At 29.4% G+C, this 18314-nt stretch overlaps 5 protein-coding genes across 5 annotated transcripts, besides 5 other annotated features; 1 reads left to right on the forward strand and 4 right to left on the reverse strand.

Annotated features, from left to right (window-relative positions):
* The first annotated feature begins 768 nt into the window (after positions 1-768).
* Positions 769-806: a mobile genetic element.
* A 2502-nt stretch (positions 807-3308) lies between these two features.
* Positions 3309-3961: a mobile genetic element.
* A 3210-nt stretch (positions 3962-7171) lies between these two features.
* Positions 7172-7275: a mobile genetic element.
* Positions 7276-8316: a mobile genetic element.
* Positions 8317-8464: 148 nt separating this feature from the next.
* Positions 8465-8630: a mobile genetic element.
* Positions 8631-10945: 2315 nt separating this feature from the next.
* Positions 10946-11416, reverse strand: TVAGG3_0708310 (RNA polymerase II transcription regulator recruiting protein; the record flags this gene model as incomplete). The annotated part of the gene is made up of 1 exon (XM_001304551.1): positions 10946-11416. The coding sequence occupies one exon, from the start codon at positions 11414-11416 to the stop codon at positions 10946-10948; it is 471 nt and encodes a 156-aa protein (XP_001304552.1).
* Positions 11417-13138: 1722 nt separating this feature from the next.
* On the forward strand, positions 13139-14185 carry TVAGG3_0708320 (Ankyrin repeat family; the record flags this gene model as incomplete). The annotated part of the gene is made up of 1 exon (XM_001304550.1): positions 13139-14185. The coding sequence occupies one exon, from the start codon at positions 13139-13141 to the stop codon at positions 14183-14185; it is 1047 nt and encodes a 348-aa protein (XP_001304551.1).
* Positions 14186-14270: 85 nt separating this feature from the next.
* Positions 14271-14603, reverse strand: TVAGG3_0708330 (cell redox homeostasis; the record flags this gene model as incomplete). The annotated part of the gene is made up of 1 exon (XM_001304549.1): positions 14271-14603. One exon carries the CDS (start codon positions 14601-14603, stop codon positions 14271-14273), a length of 333 nt encoding a protein of 110 aa, XP_001304550.1.
* A 1001-nt stretch (positions 14604-15604) lies between these two features.
* TVAGG3_0708340 (uncharacterized protein) lies at positions 15605-15865 on the reverse strand (the record flags this gene model as incomplete). The annotated part of the gene is made up of 1 exon (XM_001304548.1): positions 15605-15865. The coding sequence occupies one exon, from the start codon at positions 15863-15865 to the stop codon at positions 15605-15607; it is 261 nt and encodes an 86-aa protein (XP_001304549.1).
* Positions 15866-15897: 32 nt separating this feature from the next.
* On the reverse strand, positions 15898-16779 carry TVAGG3_0708350 (uncharacterized protein; the record flags this gene model as incomplete). Its single annotated transcript, XM_001304547.1, has 1 exon — positions 15898-16779. One exon carries the CDS (start codon positions 16777-16779, stop codon positions 15898-15900), a length of 882 nt encoding a protein of 293 aa, XP_001304548.1.
* Between the last annotated feature and the right edge of the window lie 1535 nt (positions 16780-18314).

The raw sequence follows: 18314 nt of genomic DNA on the forward strand, positions 1-18314 counted from the left end.
TATTTATCATGCAATTCTTCTTGCGACCAAAGATTTGAATAAAAGTTCAAAAAAAAAGATAGCTTAAAAAATAATATACGGTAGTGTTTACTAATAGATGAATAGTATATAAATTCTATTAAAATGGATTTGATCCAAAAAAATATAAAACCAAAAATAATTGTTATAATTTAAATGAAGAAGTAATTTAAAACGATTTTATTTATGATCAAATTTTATATATTTTTTGGATCAAATCCATTTTAATAGAATTTATATACTATTCATCTATTAGTAAACACTACCGTATATTATTTTTTAAGCTATCTTTTTTTTTGAACTTTTATTCAAATCTTTGGTCGCAAGAAGAATTGCATGATAAATAAAAACATTTAATCAAAGTCAATTTTATTTTTCATATTCAAATGGACTGAGTGTTAACATTTAACATTTTTTGCTAATTGTCGTCAAAAATTAGGCGTAAAGCAAAAATTGATATTTCATATGGTTTTATGATAGATAAGCATTATATTCCCACTCATTATATTCGTAAATTTTGAGGTTTATCCTTCGCTTTTAAGATCATTGAATTTGATTTTTATATAAAATAGTTATATATTAGAAAATAATATGAGTTTATGTGATATTATTTTTCAGAAGATTTTGTGTTCTTCTTCAAAATTTTATTTTTTTTTATTAAAAAGAATCTTTACAAAATATACATTTACTTTAATTAATATTTAAAAACGTGCTCTATCAAAAGTTCCAAAAATTCAATATTTTAGCTTTTCTGAGGTGTCACTTTTGATGAATTTCTGTTTACAACAAATTATGCATTATAGAGATTAAAAATCTGATTTGTGAAAACATCTCATCAGTTTCTAGCTAATTCAAAAATCTTTACTATCTTATTCGATTAAAATGAAAAGGGAATAGTTTCATTATGCTTTAAATGACAGCCTTATAATATAATCATAGTTTTCGCTCAATATGCAGCATTTTTTTTCGAAATCTATGGTCAATATCCTAAATACTGATTGCTTTGCATTTATATCTCTTACATTTTCTATACCCACATCACTATTCATTGCTATTCCTATCTTTTTCATTTTTGTTTGTTTCTCATAATTTCTCAAAAAACATGATAACTTGATATTTGTAAATATCATACTTTATAACGTAAATAAGAACTTGACCTATTAAGAAAAGCAGTAATGAAAAGAAAATCTGAAATTCATAAAAATTACAAGTTTCTGATGACAATTAGCTTAATTAAACCAGGTACAAGATTATATAATTGTATTTTCTATCCAATTATCCATATAATATCTTATCCAGAAAAAAAAACTTGATCAATACCAAATGATTTTTTAACTAGTAAATAAAGTATTTTCTTTACACACACATTGTATATCATAGTTTTTTTTTTTGGTTTCGCAAAACATCCAAAAACAAATATGCTATAAAAGTGACAATTTTAGCAAAACGAAACCCTTATATGACATGATATTTATCATATAAATATCTACGAAAATTTACTTTAATATGTTTCTAGATGCATCTCAATGAAAATCCACGCTAAAACAGTCTAACGTTATCTGCAAGTCCTACGAACAGGATCTCGGCGGATATAATATCAAATACATGTATGGATGCATATATATGAAATACTAATAAAAATAATGTTAATTAAAAATTATGATTAAATTTTTCATCAAACTTCTTATTTTATTATAATATCAATTTTTACATAATAATGTATTTATTATTTCTTCAATCAAAAGTCTTAGCTGGCAATGTATTTAAATTTATTTTTTTGATTAAAATGATATTAAATCAAAATATTGATATATAATGTCAATGTTAATAAACGATATGATAAATTAGGTAATATAGTATTTTTATAATTGATACATAGTGAGTTATGTTAAATTTGCTTAAATATATATCTACACATGCATGTGATATTATATCCGCCGAGATCCTGTTCGTAGGACTTGCAGATAACGTTAGACTGTTTTAGCGTGGATTTTCATTGAGATGCATCTAGAAACATATTAAAGTAAATTTTCATAGATATTTATATGATAAATATAGTTTAATTCTTAGGTTTAATTTTGTATAATAATTGTTTCATTAAATATCCTATTGATGTTAAATTATTTTTCAGATTTTCTTCATTACCATTAATTGTCGATAAAACAGTTTAGATTTTCTTGATAATCATCATATAATCTATCATGCATCCATTAAAAGCAACAGAATCTATACATTTCAAAATGATTCAATTTCAAATGCCAAAAATATAATTTTAAATCAAGATAGTATAATATTTATTGTGTTTATGAAAAAATATTTGTTTGACTATACATTGCTATTCGGGATTCATGGTTCTTGGATTTGTATTATATATATAATTTTTAATTGTATCTTTATTATACAGAAGAGTGTTGCCGACAATTAAATTTTGTTGATGAATTAAAAGATATTCCTATATTAGATTGAACTGGATGTTTGTAAGTATTCGATATCAAATAAAATATATATGCATCTAGGAACTAGATCACAGCAGATATAATATTATGTACATGCATAGATATACAGGTTTGATATGATAGTGCTTACAATGCTTATTGAAGTATGGTATAAAATTATTCTTTCAAAATTCTGATGTTTTAGATGAAAATAGATTCAAGTAATATAGTTCTTGTTAACCCATTTATTAAAATACAAAAACATAATAATCAAAAAATTAATTTCAAATAAATCAAGTGTAATCATTAATAGAAACTATGCATTTAATATCGTCATCTATATCTTAATTGATGTGCCATAGAAATATCTAAATAAACTATAAGTATAAGCCTAATTCTTAAGAATTATCTAAAAATTATTGTGTTAGAACAAGGTAATTGTTTAAAATATGTTTATGTATAACAGAGATATAATAAAATCAATTTGTAATAGAATGCAAGCATTTGGATAAATAATTTTTCTAGCTTCGATTTTGAAGAGATAATACTGCGATCATGGTAGAAAATTTATTTTAATGCGCTCTAACCCCAGAATTGTCTCAGAACTGCCAAATTGTAAAAATATTTATATTTATAACATAAGTTTTAACCTTCGATCTTGATTGGATATAATGACTGGTACTATGCGATTATGTGTGAACTTGTTTTTTGTGCATAGAATCTTAGGAGCAGCTGAAAAAGCTTTTTCCACGCTAAAACTTTTTTCCACGTTAAAAACCCCCATACTGTTCACCTTAGAATTTGAACGAATAAAACATTAATTCAAATTGAAATGCACACGTATGTGTTGTTAAGGGTGCACACGAGAGGATCATGTAAACTTCAGAATTTAGAACCTTATTTTTAGGCATTATCTTGGCTACCTATTTAGGCTCGAAAAGCAAAAAATATCAAAAAATACAACTTGAGTCCATTATGACCCTTTCATGGAGGTAGTTTTTATCCGCTAGTATTTTCCCTTTGAATCTCTTTACAATTCGAAATCAAATTCAAAACTCAGTAGAAGAAAGGAAGAATCGACTTACTACGGTTGTAATACGAATAAATACATATATTTAATTATTTTTATTTACATAATAATTGTTTGAAGCTCATATTCCATCAAATTTTTAAATAAAAACATTAAAATGTTGAAAATGTTCATATATTTTAATAGGGTTTTGGCACTTTATTGAGGAATTACTACATACATAGTCGAACTGAACTTGATATTTTGAAATTTAAATTATTTATCAAAATTAAAATTTAACTTGAAATTTATAATTATTTAGTCATATTTTGCATAATTCTAAGTAGATTTTGTAAAAAATCAAGAAAGAAAAATTTTAACGTGCTTTATTTTTTCTTTTTTATAATAATACATATTATTATATAATTAACATATTCATAATGTTTCACCCTTTCAAAAATATAATCCTCCTCCTCTCAAATAAACGTACATACGGGTGGCCTCTTTTTTCAAAAAATTAAAATTTGAAATTTTGGGCTCAAATATTAGAGATTTTTTCAACCTTCAACGATATATGTTGTCTATATCAGATCTCCTTTCTTTTTGATACTTAACATTGTTCCTAAATCTAGGGATGCGACGGTTTTACGCCATGACCGTTTAAAAATAGAATAATACGCCATTTTTGGGGCCGAATGGCGGGTACTTTGTACCCGCCATTCGGCCGAATAACAAAACAATACAAAATTATCGCCGTCCTTTTTTTTTCTTTCTTTCTCTTTTTTTTTTTCCTCTCTCTCTCTTTCTTTTCTCTTTCCTCTTTTTACTCCTCTTTCTCTTTTCATCATTAAACGTAGAAAGATATATTAATATTATTTTAAAATTAAAAAAAATAAAGAAAGTATAATAAGTAATTATTTAGTTATCGATATATATATGTAAAGTGATAATCTGAGGATAATCTGAGGATAATCTGAGGAGGAGTCTGAGGATTAGACCGAGGAGTAGTTTGAGGAGTTTGATGATAATCTGAGGAGTTTGAGGAGTAGTCTGAGGAGTTTGAGGATAATCTGAGGAGGAGTCTGAGGATAATCTGAGGAGTAGTCTGAGGATAATCTGAGGAGGAGTCTGAGGATAATCTGAGGAGTAGTTTCAGGAGTAGTCTGAGGACTAGTCTCAGGACTAGTCTGATGAGGAGGACTCTAAGGAGTAGTCTGAAGAGTAGTCTCAGGAGGAAGATCTGAGGAGTAGTCTGATGAGGAGGGGTCTAAGGAGTAGTCTGAGGATGATGAGTAATCTGATAAGGAGTAGTCTGAGGATGATCTGAGGATAACCTGATGACTAGTCTAGGAGTGGTCTAATAAAAATGTAAAATATTTTCAAAGAAAAAATTCTATGAATTTTATATTTTAATTCTTAGCATTATACTGAATAAAATAAACATAAATATCAAAATTTGAAATTGAACACGCCAAAAAATTGATAATACACATTCAATATTTTGTAAGTGGCGTACATTTTGAATACTCACCATACGCCTTGGAGTTCTCAATTTTGAATTCGCCTTTATTTGGGCGACCTCAGAAAAATACGCCATTAAGAAAATATTGTATGAGATTTTAAATTTGAACACGCTCTACCTTAAGGAATTAAATTTATTAAGATATATTTATATATAATAAACGATTATTTAAAAAAAAGTATTTCATCGCTTATGTAAGTTTCAAAAAAATCACGAAAATAAAAAAATCAAGATTAAAATTTTATTTTTAATTTTTGAATTTCTCAAATGGCGAAATTTTTGGGCGAACAAAAAAAAATGTACGCCCGGTCAAATGGCGTGTTTAACGCATCCCTAAACATTGTTCCTAAATCTTAGCCGTTAAGGCTGTTCTGAAAATGTTTTTTTTTCGAAAAAATTCGAAAAAAATTCTTAAAATTCAAAAATCCCTTAATTCCTGAGGATTTTGGAAAAAAGTTTTTACATGAACATGTGTATATTATATGAAGTATATTGATAAGGTAAAAATCAAATTCTATTGCATATTCATCGAGAAAATAAACTAACGAATCCCTCAAAATTGAGAGGGTAATCCTCCTCCTCTCAAATAAACGTACATACGGGTGCACCCTTAAATTTTTAAATATCTTTTTGGCAAACCTTTTGAGTCTATATTAAAAAGTGACTTTTTTTAATACGACCTCTCAATTTATTATCACTTTTTCATCTTTTTTTATGTGATTTATCTATATAATGTGGGATTGCACATATGATCAGAACTCATTCTTGTGATGATCATATTATGCAATGGGCATACTATTAAAGTTATATAAAAATCAATATTAAGCATTTAGCCATATATTAATGTTTACTATAACATTTAAATTAGATATAATTAGGTGAATATATATAAAATGGTAATGACTATAATTGAGTTTTGATCAAGATGCTAATTTGAATTAGAATGAATATATCGAATACACATATTTTTATTATTAAATATGCGTTATAATGTGTTATTGATGATTAATGTTCAGTAAATATAGTCAGATATCAGATGTTTTGCAATTGAAATTAAATTATTAAATGATTAATAGATTAAAATAGGATTTGATGATAGACGTTAGATATATATCCTATGATATACTTAGAAATACATGTGTTTGGATTCATAATGAAGGTAATTAAACATATTATTTGTTTTTGATATGAAAAGAAGAGTTAGTAACGTATATAAATTAATATATGGTTACATATTATAGAATTAATATTCAAACTGATAGATAAATGATATTAAGAGTCAAAAATTCAAAGAAATCTTACTTTTTTGTATCATTCAAAATTGAATGTAATAAAATCATATTGAAAATAAATTAAGGATTTTCGCCATATTTTTGATATAATATATTATTGAACTCTTTATTGTACTTTTATTGCTCTCAATTTTGAGACAACTTTTGATAAAAAAATCTTTTCAAAATTACAAGATATTTATTTTGTTATTCAAATAATGTTCGTTAAAAAATATTTTATAAAAGTTTGAAGGAGATTTCAAAAATTCATTCCTTATTTAATTTAGTGAGACCTTATGCTATTTAAATAAATCAAACGATAAATCTTCCTAATAGGTGTCAAAAGATTAATTCACATCCAGGTCAAATTAGGCCATAATGTATGTAGATGAGGACTGTCTTCAAGGCAGTCCTCATCTACCTACATTATATAACCATATTTCCCATATTTTTATTTGAATGTGAATGTGTAATTCTCAATTCCAGGACTGAGTGCATGGTTGCAGTAGGTTACTATATGCTCTTGCATCCATGTAGTCGGATCTGGAAATTGGCTTACTTTTCCTTTCGATGCGAATATGACAAATACTTTTCCAATTCTGCACATATAAGTGCAGGGTACATCACTTGTACTCTGCATTTATGTGTGAAGAACTGAAAAATGATGTACTTTTCATGAAGAATATCACGTCGTTATTTTATTTTGGAAAGGAGTTTAAATTTGTAAGCTATTGTTCTATCACATTGCAAATGTAACTTCCTTTCATCAATAATTTCATTTTAATAAATTATAAATATCACATTTAGCATAAAATTCTCAAATAATATTCACTTTCTCATTTTGATCATAAAGATTGATACTTTATAAATACAAAATTTTTGAATTCTTTATTTTTCATATGAAATTTGTAATTTTGGGGCGGCGACAAATTTGCCCAGCCAGTAAAGTATTCAATTTTTTTGCATTTTTTAAGGGTGCACACGAGAGGATCATGTAAACTTCAGAATTTAGCTTCTTAAGGGTGCACCCATATGTACGTTTATTTGAGAGGAGGAGGATTACCCTCTCAATTTTGAGGGATTCGTTAGTTTATTTTCTCGATGAATATGCAATAAAATTTGATTTTTACCTTATCAATATACTTCATCTAATATACACATGTTCATGTAAAAACTTTTTCCCAAAATCCTCAGGAATTAAGGGATTTTTGAATTTTAAGAATTTTTTTCGAATTTTTTCGAAAAAAAAATATTTTCAGAACAGCCTTAACGGCTAAGATTTAGGAACAATGTTAAGTATCAAAAAGAAAGGAGGTCTGATATAGACAACATATATCGTTGAAGGTTGAAAAAATCTCTAATATTTGAGCCCAAAATTTCAAATTTTAATTTTTTGAAAAAAGAGGCCACCCGTATGTACGTTTATTTGAGAGGAGGAGGATTATATTTTTGAAAGGGTGAAACATTATGAATATGTTAATTATATAATAATATGTATTATTATAAAAAAGAAAAAATAAAGCACGTTAAAATTTTTCTTTCTTGATTTTTTACAAAATCTACTTAGAATTATGCAAAATATGACTAAATAATTATAAATTTCAAGTTAAATTTTAATTTTGATAAATAATTTAAATTTCAAAATATCAAGTTCAGTTCGACTATGTATGTAGTAATTCCTCAATAAAGTGCCAAAACCCTATTAAAATATATGAACATTTTCAACATTTTAATGTTTTTATTTAAAAATTTGATGGAATATGAGCTTCAAACAATTATTATGTAAATAAAAATAATTAAATATATGTATTTATTCGTATTACAACCGTAGTAAGTCGATTCTTCCTTTCTTCTACTGAGGTTTGAATTTGATTTCGAATTGTAAAGAGATTCAAAGGGAAAATACTAGCGGATAAAAACTACCTCCATGAAAGGGTCATAATGGAGTCAAGTTGTATTTTTTGATATTTTTTGCTTTTCGAGCCTAAATAGGTAGCCAAGATAATGCCTAAAAATAAGGTTCTAAATTCTGAAGTTTACATGATCCTCTCGTGTGCACCCTTAAAAAAAATGCAAAAAAAATGTAATAAAATAAAAAAATTTTTAGTATCGATAATCTGAAATATGTTGTTTACTTAAGCCGCTCGCTTCGCTCGCGGCTTAGTTTCGTAGTTTCGTACAATCTTTTTTCAAATCTGTTCTTTTCGTCAGCCGCGAGCGAAGCGAGGGGCTTAGTTTCGTAATTTCATACAATCTTTTTTCGAATCTGTTCTTTTCTTAAGCCGCGAGCGAAGCGAGTGGCTTAGTTTCGTAATTTCATACAATTATTTTTCGAATTTGTTCTTTTTGTCAACCGCGAGCGAAGCGAGTGGCTTTTTATTTTTTTAAATTTTTTTTCTTTCTTACTTTTTTTCCCCTTACTTACAAATTTGATAGTAACTTACCAAATCTCTCTATCATATAATAATAAATTAATCCATTTTTTGTTTCAAATCTGACACTTTACATTTCTGACATGTAAACATGTCACTTTTCACTTCACCTCACTGGGCAAATTTGTGCCCCACTCTGTAATTTTTTCTTTGAAATTCCGAATTTTCATTTTTTTGGAAATTTTTATTCAATTTCTGCTTTATTTTATTCTATTCTTTATAGATAATAATTTTATTCAAGTTTATTATTTAAAAATTTCAATACATACGATAATTTTTAATTCAATTTTTAAACGAATGTTTTGATGGGATGAGCTTACTGAGCATAAGCTCATCCCATCAAGATATTGCATCAAAACTCTGGCCTTCATCAAGGTCAGAGTTCATAATTCATCGCCTCAGTGCCAAGTTCCTCGAAGATCGTCCTCATTAGGATCGATCCGAGAGGAACTTGACTCTGAATGAAATTCACAAGCTCTGGCCTCAGAAAATGCCAGAGCTTCGCAAACAATCCTCGGGGCCGGTTTCCTCAAAGACCGCCCTTATTCGGGGCGGCCGGAGAGGAATCTAGTCCCGAGAGCGCGTTTATAGGAAGCACTGGCCTTTTTCTGAGGCCAGAGCCTGCAAATACAATCCTCAGGGCCGAGTTTGAGGGAGATCGTCCACATTTTTGACGATCCCCTCTCCTCTCGGCCCTGAAAGACCAATAGACAAAGGTTCTGGCCTCAACAGGAACCAGGGCCTCGCTTACAATTCTCAGGGCCGGCTTTCTCAATTGCCGTCCTGATCTAGGGCGGCAGGAGAGAAACCCAGCCCTACGAAGCAGTAAATTCGAAGCTCTGGTCTCTGCAGAGGCCATAGCTTGCAAATACAATCCTCAGGGCCGAGTTTTGCGATGATAGTCCACATGATAGACCGTCTCGCAAGAACTCGGCCCTGGAAGACATAAAATCACAGGCTCTGACCTCAGCATGGATCAGAGTCTCGCTTACAATTCTCAGGGCCGGCTTTCTCAATTGCCGTCCTGATCTAGGGCGGCAGGAGAGAAGTCCGGCCCTGGGAAGCAGTAAATTCGAAGCTCTGGTCTCTGCAGAGGCCATAGCCTGCAAGTGCAATCCTCATGGTGTAGTTTCGACCTGATAGTCCTTCATGAGGACGATCAAGTTAAAACTCTGCCATGAAAGAAAGGAACATGCATACTCTGGAGCCTTATGAGGCCAAGGCTTCCCATACAGTCCTAGAGGCCGAGTTTTCTGAGAATTTCCACATCACGGACAATTCTCAGTGGAATTCGGCCCTTAGAATCATTAAATACGAAGCTCTAGCCTTTCTTGATGCCAGAGTCTGCAAAGTTAATCCTCAGGGCTGAGTTTGAGGGAGATCACCATTATCAAGGACGGTCACCTCTCTCCTCAGCCCTGAAACACCTACGGATACAGGCTCTGGCTGTTGCTGAGGCCAAAGCTTCGCTTGTTAATCTCAGGGCCGTTTTTCTCAATTGCCGTCTTATTCTAGGCGGCAAGAGAGGAATCCGGCCCTGGAAGCGATAACTACGAATCTGTGGCCTCATTATAGACCAGGGCTTGCAATTCATTTTATATAATATTTTTTTATTTAATATTTTTTTTTTCAATGATTTGTTTTTAAAGATTATTGATACAATATCTTATAATATTTAAGTAAAATAGCAAAATACCCTTTGAAAAACTATTGTCAGACAATATTTTATAATCTCTATATTCATTCATAAAAAAAATACGTCTAGTAATGCTCTGCATAAGTGGACAATAAAGTATTAAGATTGCTCTTTTATATAATAGAATGCAATTGCTCATTTATTAAGGATATATTTGTATTCAATTGTGATCTATTTAAGCAAAATAAGAAAACAGCACCAAATTCATATAGATGCATCTGTATATTCTATATTTTATAGTTGCACTATTACAATTGTTGAAACTAAATCCCAATATCCCCCGCTCATTAATTGATGAAAAAGTGATAAAAATTTGAGAGGTCATATTAAAAAAGTCACTTTTTAATATAGACTCCAAACCTTTTTGAATATTTTTTTCCCTTCAAATTTATTATTGCTTCATATTGGAAATATATATGTGGCTTTTGATTTCCAAATTAAATCATTCAATATTTAGGCTTTCGGTATAGTGTGGATTACAATATCAAAAATTTTGAATTTGAATTAGATGTAATAAAAAGTGTATACAAATTAAGTAATACATGATAAGTTTATAACAAAATTAAACATTGCAGTAGAAAATACTATCCTTAGGTATTTCGAAGAGAGGAAGGGGGATTTGTTGAACAATTGCTGTTTTAACCTCGGACTTCATATCGTATTCAGAATCAGTAGTGGAGTCGCTTCTGGAAAAATTGGAATTTTGTTTCTTCTTCAAGAGAAGAAATCTGTTCCTGACAGCTGCAACAGTACGTCCTGCAAACATTTCAGAGATCTGTTGCCACTTACTGCCAATTTTATTATACTGACTGATTAAGATTTCGTCCTCAAAGTGAGTCCATTCCTGCTTGTTAAGGTTAGGATTCAAGTAGTTATTATATCTTTCTCTATATTGACGAGGAGTACGTCCTTCCATATCAAATGAGATTGTTCTCCAGTCAACTTTCTTTCCGCATCTCTCAACTAGCATAATAAGTTTCTCATCTTCCTTTGGTGAGAAGAGGGATCTTGATGACATCTTCTTTGTTTGCATTATGAAAAAATGATCATGACAAAATTTTGAAAGAATAACTCTCAATTAAAATTTCAATTGCATAAAACCCTATACAGGCGTATATTAATTTTTAAATAATAATAGAGAATCACGTGGATACTTAATGAGCAACAATGATTTACAATTAAAGACTAACAAAAAATTGAATAGCTATTTTTCAGAAAACGTAAAGAATTTACGCTATTGTATGAACATCACATTGTCTACAGCATTATTATACGAAAACAAAAATTGAATGAAAAAACTTGAATGTCACACCACCCATCCATAAAAATAAATCTTCTGTATGTTGATAATGTAATGATATTGGATAGTAGTTATTTTTTGTGATAGCATTGAATTTATCGTTATATTTACTTCAAAAGTTCAAAAAATAACCACAATTGAATTCATTGTTTTGCGATCTATTATTGTTATAATTGGTTAAATTCCAAATTGATTAAAAGCAACAGAAGTTGTCACGGGTTTCAAATTCGTTACCTCACAATCCACATTTTAGTTGGCTAATCAAAATCTTTAAGGAGTAACAACTGAATATTAGAATATAGATCAATCTTAACGATTAGTTTGTTCATCATGTAAATCTTGTCATATCTGAAAATTTGTTTTAATAGAAAGATTTATATATCAAGACCGAATATTGCATACCCTACTATTTTAGCATTATTTCCTTCCGAAATTCCGGAAATAATAATGAATGAGTATTTTTCCCAAAATAACCTGATTTATTTTATATATTCAATTGATGAAAACATTATTTAAGATCAAATGTAATCTATCTACATCTTTTGATTATGTGTGTGATAATGCCTTGAAGCACATTCGTTTGTTTAATCCCCATAATTGAGAATTTTAATAGTTTATATTAAGCTTTATTGCATGTTAACTTAAATGATAACTCCCGAATTTATTCGGATCTTGAGCTTAAATTATTTTTCGATAAATTTCCTAAGTCACAGATTCCTATTCCTTTAAGGACATGGTTGTTATTAATATATAGGATATATCTAATCGATTTTGTTCGGAATATAAATTAAAACAATATCGATAATTAAAAATTAGGATGTAATAACATGAAAAAGCAATAATACTTCATCGCACAAATTTCTTTGTCTAAAATATTTTTATACGCGTATCATATTGTTGCTATTCAGGAAATTATTTAAGATAAGAATTAAGTATAAAATATGCTTGATAGGTTTTATAATGAGATGTAGCAATTACAATAAGAAAATTTAAAAGATTATCAATCCTAATCAGGTCGGAAATAATATTAATTGAATGAAACGTGCTTTTTATCCAAAACATTTATATAATATTTAATAACCTTTAAGAAATTATTTTGATCCTTTTTATAAAAAACCAGGCGTAAAACTTCCGCAAATAAAAACAGCAGATAATTGTCAGTAGAAAGCAATATCACTGATAAAAGATATGAATTTTCAAATTCAATGCTACGCCATTTTGACATTAATCTTCTCAAATTGACTTTTATTTCCTATTCAATAATTCAAAACATTGCAAAACTTGAATCAGCTTTTTTCTGGATTTATTCATTTGATAAATCCGGTATTAATAAAACTGATTCAACAACCACAATTTTCAATTCTCATACTTAATTTTGACATCACTTCATTCAAATAAAGATATGTTCAATCTAAGCAGCAAGTGCGAGATTTCTATTCAATTGAGCGAAAAGATATGAATATAGGAAACGCAGATATCAATTCCCTAGTGAACTCCACAATTGATGCAGTTAATTCCAAAATCTTTTCGATCAACAACATTTTCTCTTTAATTGATTCGGTTGCAACATATAGGCCGAGACACATAAAGAAAATATATATGTTTTGCAAGCAACTCATTTCTGCAAATCATATTTCCTTAAATAAAGGTGCATTTCAGAATGAATTATTATGTGCTCTTTTGGTGAAGGACCAATTATTGAATTCATTCATGCCATTTAAATTTAGAAAAATGACGACTGAACAACTCTATCGCTCTTATGAGGAAAAAACGATAGAGTATGCCTTATTATGGGATGACAAAGACATTCTTGAATACGTAATGGAAGAGCAGCAACTATCTCCAGACTCGAATTTGAACAATGATTTCACAGTTATTGATTTAGCAGCAAATTTTGGAGCCCAGGACTGTTTCACATACTTATACTCCATTTCTCCATGCGTTACTATGAATACATTGCGCAAATCTTTCATCGGAAACGACAATAAAATTATTCAGACTTGTTTGAAGCATCATAAGCCAGATACATTATGTATTGAGAACGCAGTAATGGCTCATCATAATTCAACAGTGGCCAAGCTCATCAAAGAATACAAATTAAATTTCAGTTGGTCTTCATGCCTGCAATACTTCAATATGCAGTGCTTTTTCATGAAGGTTTCTGTTTGTAAAAACGTCAATATGAAAGATTTTGAGAAGAATAATGCATTGATTGCTTCATCATTGTATTCGAACTTCATTGCAGCGGAATTCATGATTAAACTTAATGCTGATGTCAATGAAACTGATGCTATGGAAAATTCTCCTCTTATAATTTCTTCGATCAATAATTCCAAGGAAATGGTGGAATTATTAGTCAGAAATCATGCAAATATCTTCCAAACAGATGCTTATGGAAGAACTGCATCCGAAAACGCTGAACTAAAGGATAATCAAAAGATCGGTCGTTATCTTCATAAAATTGAGCAGCAAACAATAGGTAACATGGTTTCTTGCAGTTGAAGAAAGAATTGTGTTAATATTAATCACAAAAGAAGATTTTAATAATATTAACAAGGAAAGATAAAGATAACAAAAGGCCGGAAATTTATCTGAACGAAGCAACCTTTTCTTTAATCAAAGGAAGGTTTACTCCAACGATCGTGTCTATCGGATCTAATCTATTTGCATTTGTGCAAAACTTGAGTACAGGAATGGAATCTATACCGAAATATGCTTTAATATCCGGACATTCGTCTGAATCTATCTTAAGAAATTGGACTTCTGGATATTCTTGTGCGTATTGTGGCAACATTTTTGTAACTCTTCGGCATCCTGGGCACCAGTTTGCATAAATGTCCAGTACTGTTAATCCCTTATGATTTGTGATTGCATCGCAAAGATCATGAAGGGAGCCATTGAACTTCTTGACCTCAGTCATCTATTTTGATTTTGAATAAAGAAAAAATTGAATAAGTCTTCAAAATTTGTCTAAGGTTTTTAATTGATTTTGCTGTTATTTTACTTAGATATCTAATCTACAATAAAAAAGAATATTTTTAAAATTGTTGATCTGTAATTGAATAAAAATAGCATCATGAACTTTTTTACGAAATCGAATGTATTACTAAGGCTACCGCAAAACACATGAAATTCTCAAAATAAAAAAACGTAAAATGCTTATTCAAAAAATTGAAAATTCCTTTGAAAACTGAAGTTCAATTTTAAGATTCAAAAATCATTAGTTGTTGATAACAAGCATACAAACATTAATTCTTCCGATAAAAATTTATGGGCAAACATTTTGGAAATTATGTTGTTAAAATATGCCATTTTGTGCATATAGCCCATATCTGAAGTTTTTTCTTTTGAATTCAATTTTTTTAATTTTTATATCTGACATTTTTTGCTAAAAGCTAGATAATCGCAATAAGAATGGCTTACACTAAATATCCGATTTATGCTTTTATTCAAAAATTTTATAAATTTGTTACATATTCTTTACATATTCATTTGCTCGGTTACGATTTCTCACTTTATTAATTTGCATATTCTAAGTTTCATTTAATTTTATATAGTCTTTTCACAGTATCAATAATCTTGATTAAGATTTTGTTACCCTGTCTTGTGGAATACATCAATATTTTTGTTACATGGTTAAACCATCATTAACAATATTTGTTATCTTTTCAATTTTTATGAAATCAAATAATTTCCAGTCCCGATTATTTCTTATGCGTTATTTTATGACTTTCTCTACTTTATGATATTAATGTATCTTATATCTTAGTGACAATTGTGTATATCACAACATACGAACAAGAGGGACAAATTGTTAAGCAACAATAATACCAAAGAAAACCAATGAGGCAAATCGAAAATATTTATTCAAAAAAAGATAATTTCAATAAAAATAAGAAAAAATTAAAAATTACAACAAAATTATTGATGAATTATTTTTGTGAGATTGGTAAAGGCTTCTTGAACGGTCATGTCAGGTTTTAATTCCTTAATGCAGTAGTTTACAGCGTTCTTGAACTTTTCTGCTTCTTTGAAGCTTGTAATATACGGAGAAGTGTATATTCTGGCCCTGAAAATATCATTAACGAGTGTTGATGATATTGACATTCCTCCTGGTGGATAAGGACCTTTGCAAATTGAAGTTGCAATTTGTGCATCAGTAATATCGCCTCCTGTTGTCATTTTACCAATGTTTGAAACACTAACGGAGCCAGTCATTGCTTGGGATATGTTCTTTTGTATAAATGATTAACGGATCTTAATGCTTCGCCATTATTTAATTTTTCTTGCATATCCTTACGGAGTAAAGCACTCAACTCATCAATAATCAATTTGGCATACTTTGTAACGATGCTTGTATGTGCATCTGCGACAATTAAACTATCAATATTGCAATGACTCCAATCTGGGTTTTTCATGTATCTTCTGGCATTAACAGCAAGTTGACTAGCAATAGAAGTTAACATTTTGTTGTATGCTGAAGCAGAAAGCGTTGCTGCGAGCATCATTTTTTCTGTAACTTTCGACATCTTTTCTTTGATCGGGAATTCAATCAATGTGTAAATTGCATATTCTTTTTCTTGTTTCTTGCGATAATTTCTGATTGGAGTAGTCATCGTTGAAATTTTGCCATTTGTATTAGCCAATTGATCAGAAAGTGCATCAATTATTGATGTATGAATTTTAGCTTGAGTATCCTTTGGTGTTTCTCGTCCACACACATGATCCAAAAGCATCTTCATGTATCCGCCATCTGATGACGAATGATTGCAATTAAATATAACGGTGTCCTTATTATAGCATATTGATGCTAAGCGAGTTGACTCAGGAATTGTATGATTTTTGGCAACAAATTTATTTGCCTCTTCTAAATGAGGAAACTTATCAGGAATTTGATAAGTTGGGCATGGCTGATCTGTGTAAACATAATTTTTACCATCAAACAATGTTCGACAGCCAATGCATTTTTTAGAAATTTCATTGACAATTTCTGAAACTTTATTGTTCTTTACCTTTACGGCAAGCTGAACATAGCATCCAACAGATAATTGGAGCTTTTCAAAAGCATTAGGAAGCATAGTTGATGGTCCAATCATCAAAAAAGAATAAAAAAATTAGAGCATCAAAGTTAGCATTCAATTTTGTGATCCATTCAAAGACACAAAATCTTAAAATTAAGAATTGTTGATGGGATTCTATCAAAATTTTTATCGAGAATAAAAGGTACTTCGGATCTAGGTCCCTTGATGATTTTGACTTGAACACTAAATTTGTGTCTATAAATGGACTACAAAATTGAACGCTTACTTCACATTCAAAACGATTTGAGAGCAGAATAACAATATCTCACTTTTGTGGACAAAATGAAAAACCTATGAATTTGTAATGCATATTCTATCTTCTAATTAGAAAAATTACATTGCTCGCCACCAGCATGTCATGATGCTTTTTATCAGAATGAATTGAATAAAGTTTAGAGATCTGTAGTTTGAATGTATAAAATTAATTAAACTACATAGTCAACTTAATTAATGATCCCAGTTGGCTAGGCTTGCCATTCGGGCAAAACAAATATATCTTGACTATAGAAAGTGAGTTTATACAAATAAATTTGAGTGTGATTGATTAATATTATATTATAAAGATTATTATGGAAAACATAAGACATATTTTTAGGACAATCGAAGAAATTTAGAGAATACACTTCGAGTTTGTTCGAAAGAAATATTAAAAGCAAAGCATTTATTAAGAATTTGTTGTGAAATGAATACGCTTCGATAATACATTAGATTGGCGTGATAGTTGACAAAATTGGAGCTGAAGACTGGTTGATAAATGAAGAAAAGGTCTAAATTATAACAAAGGATTGCAATACATTTGAAAATTTAATAGTTTTATTTTGTGATATGATATCTATGAGATCACAGATATTGGTTTGAGAAGGTATTTAAGAACTCTAAATCTAAAGACTAATTAAGTATATGATGACAAAGAATTTGATATAGATGAAAATCCAAATTTTTCGAATTTTCAAAATGAAATCTTTAACTAAATTGTCATATTATGAATAATTTAAGGTACGGTGTCACATCAATGAGGCATTAAGTCAATGTGATGCATTAGAAGTTTGATTAAAAAGTCTGGTTATGAAATGATGAAAATGTGAAATGAAAATGCAACATTTCTCTCAATTTTTATAACACTTTTTGTCTATCGTTTTCGAAGTGGCACATCGCGCCGCTAATAAAATTTGGAGAACAACACAGGTTGTTTGTTCGGCAAAATTATTTCAACGAATTAAGATTCATAATTTGATGTAACATAATAAGATCTAATTGATTTTTGACTCTTGAAATAAATATTTTGAAAAGTCATTTTCTTCGCTATTTGATAGGCGCAAAGCGCCAACCAAATAGCTCAGATTAATAATATGATATTATTTCATGTATAATGAAAATTTCATCTAGCGGTGCTACGCGCCGATAGATGGGGGAAAAATTAATTTTGTTAGAGACTTTCAAATAATGAAAAAATATAATATCTCCTGTATATATTTATCGAGCTTTTTGAAATTTTCTATTGATTAATGTAACATAATGAAGGATTTTATTGAAAATAGATTGGATTAGAT

The sequence above is a fragment of the Trichomonas vaginalis genome, chromosome III (assembly GCF_026262505.1).
Source record: "Trichomonas vaginalis G3 chromosome III, whole genome shotgun sequence".
Classification (NCBI taxonomy): Eukaryota; Parabasalia; order Trichomonadida; family Trichomonadidae; genus Trichomonas; species Trichomonas vaginalis.